Source organism: Chrysemys picta, chromosome 2, assembly GCF_011386835.1.
Source record: "Chrysemys picta bellii isolate R12L10 chromosome 2, ASM1138683v2, whole genome shotgun sequence".
NCBI lineage: Eukaryota > Metazoa > Chordata > Testudines > Emydidae > Chrysemys > Chrysemys picta.
This window is the reverse complement of record NC_088792.1, coordinates 37,587,657-37,594,660: the sequence shown is the minus strand read 5'-3', so window position 1 is coordinate 37,594,660 and position 7,004 is coordinate 37,587,657. Positions and strand designations below refer to the sequence as shown.

At 47.4% G+C, this 7,004-nt stretch overlaps 1 protein-coding gene across 1 annotated transcript; it reads left to right on the top strand.

Moving 5' to 3' along the window:
• The first annotated feature begins 715 nt into the window (after positions 1–715).
• OTUD1 (OTU deubiquitinase 1) lies at positions 716–3,496 on the top strand. Its single transcript, XM_005302791.5, has one exon. It carries the CDS (start codon positions 968–970, stop codon positions 2,228–2,230), a length of 1,263 nt encoding a protein of 420 aa, XP_005302848.2. The 5' UTR covers positions 716–967; the 3' UTR covers positions 2,231–3,496.
• The last annotated feature ends 3,508 nt before the right edge of the window (positions 3,497–7,004 follow it).

Genomic DNA, 7,004 nt, shown 5'->3' with positions numbered 1-7,004 from the left:
TTCTACTTAGATTTACAAGAGGGAACTAAAAATGGGTTATACACAGAAGTCTTTGGAAGTTGATGTGTTTGAACTACAGGATTGGGCCTATGGAGGGGTCAAGAGGGGGAAAAAAGGGAGGTCAGAAAAAGAGAAAACAGAAAATTGTATTTAAAATAAGGGAATAATTAAAACCGTTTTTAAACTGGTAATAACATGTTGATCAAAGATGGAGTTTGGAATCTGAGAAACAGAACAGGACAGAGTGAAGATGTTTTTTACATACAGAAGTTATGCAAGTATCAGAGGGGTAGCTGTGTTAGTCTGGATCTGTAAAAAGCAACAGAGAGTCCTGTGGCACCTTTAAGACTAACAGATGTATTGGAGCATAAGCTTTCGTGGGTGAATGCCCACTTCGTCGGATGCAAGTAATGGAAATTTCCAGGGGCAGGTATAAATATGCTGGCAAGAATCAGTCTGGAGATAACGAGCAGTAACTGCTGGCGAGGCTGGTGGACAGGGGCCGAGCCTGGGACTCTGGTGACACTGACACACACATCCCTGCACGGCCCCACTTACGGCCAATACAGTGCACAGCCCGGGACAGCGGCCGGGCGCGCTCACGGCTCTGGTGGGAGGGGGCAGGCTTGCCTTTCCGCGGTGGCGCGGCTGTGCGCGGCGACGTCACAAGGGGACGCCACCAGGCCCCGCCCCCCGCATTCCAACGTGCCGAGGGAGTGAGGTAAACAAGGCCCAGCAGCCCCGCCCGCCGCGGCCCAGCAACTTCCAGAAGGGCCGCGCGCGGGCTAGCGAGCGGGGGCCGCCCACAGCTGTGGCGCAGCAGGAATTGCCGCCCTCCCGCCGCACCGCGGGCGGGGTGATGCCCCTGTTTATTTTTACCCGGGCGGCTCATCCTCTCCGGCTGCCCGAGCGCGGCCGCTCCCCGCCCTGGCCCCGCCTATAAAAGGCCGCCCGCGGGGGGCTGAGGATGCAGCTTTATAGCTCCGTGATCACCCACTACCCGGCAGCGGGGGCAGCGGCAGCGGCAGCGGCAGCAGCAGGCGGGGCGGGCGTTTTCAAAGTCTCCCTGCCGGCGGTGCCCCCCTCTCCGGACGCAGCGAGCGCCGCGGGCCAGAGCCCGGCCGCCGAGAGCCCCGCTAAGGAGAGTCTGGTGCCCGGAGGCAGCGGTGCCGCCATGACTGCCTTCTCCTCCTGCCTGGAGCTCATGCCCGGCGGGCCCGCGGCGGGCCCGGGCGGCAGGCAGGCGGCGGCCCCGCAGTACAGCTCCAGCGCGCAGATCACCGTTAGCCGCAGGAGGCCGCTGGAGAGGATCGTGCCCATCCGCATCGTGCAGCGCCCCGAGCACCCCGTTGAGCTGGCCCCGGCCTCTCCGCAGAGCCGAGCCTGGCTCGAGGGCATCCTGGAGAGCATGAGACAAGCCGGCGGGGACGCGGAGGCCGCCGCAGCCCCGCACCGCCCGGAGGAGCCCAGCAACCACAGCCTCCGCCTAAGCGAGCACTGCCAGGCTCTGCAGGCGGCGGCCAGCGCCCAGCCCGACCCGGCCGCCACCTGCGGCGAGGAGAGCGGCGGCCAGGCCCTGCCCCTGCCCTGCTCCCCGCTAGCGGAGGAGGAGGGCCCCAGCCCGAGGAGGGGGCCGGAGCGGAATGAGAAGCTGGCTCTGTACCTGGCCGAGGTGGAGAAGCAGGACAAATACCTGCGGCACAAGGGCCGGTTCCGCTTCCACATTATCCCCGATGGAAACTGCCTGTACCGCGCCATCTGCAAGGCCGTATACGGGGACCAGCGGCTGCACAGCGAGCTCCGCGAGCAGACTGTGCACTACATCGCCGACCACCTGCACCATTTCAGCCCCATCATCGAGGGCGATGTGGGCGAGTTTCTCATCGGCGCCGCCCAGGACGGCGCTTGGGCTGGCTACCCTGAGCTCCTGGCCATGGGGCAGATGCTGAATGTAAACATTCATCTCACCACGGGCGGCAGGCCAGAGAGCCCCACCGTCTCCACTATGGCCCACTACCTGGGCCCTGAGGACCCAGCCCGGCCTAGCATCTGGCTGAGCTGGCTCAGCAATGGGCACTACGACGCTGTGCTGGACTGTGTGTGTCCCAACCCGGAGTACGAGGCCTGGTGCAGGCAGACTCAGGTGCAGCGGAGGCGGGACGAGGAGCTTGCCAAATCCATGGCCATGTCACTGTCTAAGATGTACATCGAGCAGAACACCTGCTCCTGAGACTTCCTAGTCTAGAAGCTCAGAGCCCTACTCCAGGTCAAGAGAGACAGTTTGCACCGGCCATGGTGGTGATGCCTTAATCCTTCATAAAGCAGCGGTGCCCTAGACTGAGGAGCCTCCATACAATATTAAACTGGGGGGGGATGACAAATCCAAACTTGTATTTGTAATATTCTCTTGTATAAAGCTAGCCCTGGATTATTTGGAAGCGGATTCTCCGTGTATATGTGGTGTTTGTTTGTTTGTTCCCCCCTCCACCCCCAGTTCTCTATTTTCTAGAAGAATGTATTTTTTGCACATTATTTTTTTTAAACTGTTACCTCCATCTCCTACATCTGATGTTGGCCTCTGGCTTTCAGCTGTGCAGCCAAAAAAGTTTGTAAGAGGTTTATTTTGTAAATAAGGTTTATGATATACCAGGTTGGGTGTTGTGGGGGGGGTGTTTTTTTTTTTTTTTTTTCCTGTGATTTGACCGATACAACTTAAACTACCAAATGAAATTGGTGTCAGCCAGTTTGAATGTTAGCTGGACCGACTTTCCCTGATTGTTGGAAAGTAAATAAACTTTATCTAAACAATGGTTTGCATAAAAGTGCAGAAAACTTTTAAATAGCTACTTCAAAAAGTTTTTGATTGCCTCAAGCACAGAACAAGTCTTATAAGCCTGTTGGAATGTAGCTATTCATGAATGGTACAGGGAGCAATTGTGACTCTTCTGTATTTAATTACTGTTTAGAGTAAATTGGCCTCTGGTTGCTTGGGTGACTCACCCATTGTTCCATTTATATTTTATTCAATTGTAATAATATACATTTAATGTAGAATGTTGTGATAAAATAATAGTTTGTAATTTTGGCAAGAATTGGCTGTACCTCAGTATTTGGGTTTCTGAGTGTGGGTTTTTTTTTTTTTAATGCCTTTTCTTTGCCCCATGGCACTTGCATTGCATCAGCAGGCTGTTATCACAACATTTTACTCCTTTTGATGTTGTTTTCTAATCAAGAATATAATGCACTCTCCTATATTATGTAAAAAGTATTTAAACCGAGACTTGTATGGTTTGCTGGGTCAAACATTAAATGTTTTCAACCTGAGAGCTATCTTCTTTAATCTCCTGTTAACTTTAATTTGTTAGACATATTTATTAAGTAATGCAGTTTGTACTTTTTTATTTTGTAATATTTTGTGATTTTTTTGAATTACTACTGTACTTGTATAATAGGAATATTCTTAGCTAAAATGGAATGAATAAAGTGTATAATTTTATTTGTTTTTTCTTTAAATTCTTACTCTTAAGAGTTGCACAGTGCTGTTTGTTTATGTCTATAGAGGATTGTTTTGTCTCCTGCAGTCACACATGGGGGAGGGGGGGAACAAAAAATGACTACAAAGAGTCTGGGTTTTGGAGGGGTATGCAAAAATACTGGATCTGCAGGTTTAATAAAACTTTTTGTATAACTAGCTTAAGCTTTTCAAACTCAAGTAATTATGAGGTATTCTACAGTATATCTTATTAGCCAAATTTTTTTGTATTCTGTGTTGCTGATAGTTTAGTGTATAGAAAATACAGAAGTCCATTCTTAGTAACTGTTGTACATCAAATAAGTGTCTGAATAAGACTAGAATTGAGATATGAAATGGTTCAAGTCAGAACAGCTGCAGGATCAGTAGCAAGTAGCATTGGGTATGTCTACACTGCAATAAAACACCACCTGCAGTTGGTCCAGATCAGCTGACTTGGGCCTCATGGGGCTATAAAATTGCAGTGTAGAGCTTTTGGGCTCTGGGACTGTCCTCTTAACAGCAACTCAGAAGCTGGGCTCTGGCCCAAGCCTGAATGGCTACACTACAATTTTATAGCCTGAGACCTGTGGAGCCCTAGTCAGCTGAGCCAGGCTAGCCACAGGTATCTTATTGTAGTGTAGACATACCCACTGGGTACTATTCTCTACTCTGCAATTCGATGGTGTTTGTCTTTTACAACTGTGACACTATAATGTATTGTAGACTACCTTCCTTCTGGCTTTGGTCAGCTGATGAACAAGATTAGAATTCTACCAGTAGATGCCAGTCCACTTGTGTTAGATCGTAGACTTTATTGAATCTCCTGTAAGGAGAGAGAATTCTGAGATAAGTAAGCTCAAGGCAAAAATGTATGCACATATTATATTTAAAAGAAAACATTAAGCTGTAAGAATGGTTACTAGGGAAAACTAGATAAGATGGCAAATTTTAAGGGCCCAAATTTTGAGTAGTTCATTACCAGGTATCTAAATGATTTTCTAAACTATAGTAAACAGCTGCTAATTATCACACAAAGAATGATCAGCTATTGATGTATCGTGAGTTCGAGTGCAATATACTGAATAACATCTCTAACAAAGCTACTGGAAGCATTCCATGCCTAAACAACTTAGGAAACCCTCCGTTTCCTTTTAGGGCCTTTAAAATCAGAAGTTGTCTGTTTCAGCTCTGCTGTGCTATAGCAGTTGCAGCTAACTTGGAAGCCTCTAAACGAGCAGAGGGGCAGGTAAGCTAATAAAGGGGAGTTTAATAGAAATCACAGAAATGCACAATATACAGTAAAGTATAAATAGGCACAAATTGAATGGTATACTAACTGAACTATACATTACTGATTCCCCTAGGGACCAGTTCCAACCATTCCTTACTACTGTAGTTCTGATGTCACAACAGAGTGCATGCTGGGGTGTCTAATTTTAGGAGATGTGGAGTAGGGGAGGTTCACTTTCAGACTTGGTTATTTTAAAAATTGGTTTGCAATGACATTTTGTATATATTGCTGAGGTAAACTTGCAAATATAAGCATCCAATTCATATTCAGTGTGCATCTATTATAAAAGAGGTATTTGAGTTGAACTTGAAGACTGAACCCCCACAAAGTAGAGACAAAAACATTTTTATCTCCAATGTTTCAAATTCAACCTCAAGCATTGAGACTTCTACACGTGGAGTTCTTTGCCTATGTAACTTTGCCAGTATCCTGCACCCGCAAAGTGCTCCTATTGTGGACAAAAAAGTGCAGTTTTGCTTGTAAGTAGAACCTCAGTTACGGACACCTCAAGAATGGAGGTTGTCTGTAACTCTGAAATGTTCGTAACTCTGAACAAAGTGCAATTCAGGCTCCAGCTCCAGCAGCTGATGGTCCACAGGCCAGGTTTCAGCAGCTGAGCTCCCTACTCAGTGCCCGTATGGGGCTGGCAGCCCCAACATCTTGCTGTAAGTGGCTGCTCCTGTATGGGCGGGGGGAAGAGGCAGCCCAGATGTACCTATCTTTAAGATGCAATACAGGCACAGTACAGTATTGGGGGTTTTTTGGTTTTGTCTCTGCTGCTGCCTGATTTTGTCCTGCGGCATTCAGTCCGTAACTCTGGAGTTCATATCTTTGAGGTTCTGCTATATAGCTATATCTACACTAGGGGCTTTTACCACCACATTATGTCGGTCAGGGATCACACCTCTTCACAGCCCTGACAGACACAAGTTTGTACTGTTAAAGCTGAGTCCTGAGTCAACTGATTATTGTTCTCATTTCCCACTCCCACCTTTACGTAACATCACCAGTAATTTAGGGAGGACAAATGCCTTTGATTGCACCTGTGCTACCCTGTTGTCTTCAGTTATACCTTCAGTTAACTATTGGTGCAACCCAGTTAATTTGCAATTAATCCATGCAGCAGTCTGCATCTCCTGTCTGGGGGCATGCAAGCCGCTTGCACCCACAACCGTGATCAGGGAGAACTGCTGGTGAGCCTCGTGCCTGTCCCAGTGGACAGGGCTGGGGGCGCACAGCCACGCTGAAGGAATTGCCCGGGCTGGGTGCTGGCTCCTGTGACCAGCGGCCCAACGCACTGCTGCTTTCGCTGCTGCAGTTCCTGGTAGAGCCCTGCAGCTCCACATATATCCGCTTTAAATCCCTGGATATCCGCATCCATGGATATAAATTTTGTATCCTCGCAGGGCTCTAGCAGTATATTCTTTCTTGTTTGTACTTTTCTGTGCCCTAATTACAAGGGGTTGTGATTAGTCTGTAGGTAATGAGGGCACAAAAGAAGGTATTGGATCAACTTTGGCATTGGGGATCTTTGTGAGTGGCATTTTTAATAGCTACCAAAGTGATTAGTGAGCAAAAAGTGTGTGTGTGTGTGTTAGTATATTTAAAAGGACAACACTTGTCAGATGTAATATAGTCAGAATATTGTAACTCCAAAATATCTTTGAGGTGGGACTTAAGTTGTGAACAAATATAAGAAGAGAAACTTCGCAGTTCAGACTCTTTAATAATACTTAATGTGTTTCATAAAATGTAGTGTATTATATGTAGTAATGAATGAAAGAACATAAAAGTGGCTTTTCTGTTTCAGGAGCTGGTTCACTTCTAATTTGTAGTCTATTTTTAAAATTAGTATAGCATATCTGCTGAAAGAAGACAGTACTCATATCCGATAATATACACTGCAAATTCTATGATTCATAGGGTGACCAGATGTCCCGATTTTATAGGGACAGTCCCAGTATTTGGGGCTTTTTCTTTTCTTATATAGGTGCTAGGTACGTGCCCGCCCCTCCCTCCCCGATTTTTCACACTTGCTATCTGGTCACCCTAATGATTCACTATTCCACCTGGGGAAATTTTGTGCTACTGCAGCACAGCAGAAAAATGCCCCTCCTACCCTCCCCCCCCCCCCACACACACACATACTGCAGCTTTTCTTTGCTTCCTTGCAGAAAATGGTTTCTGTGAGGAAGCAAA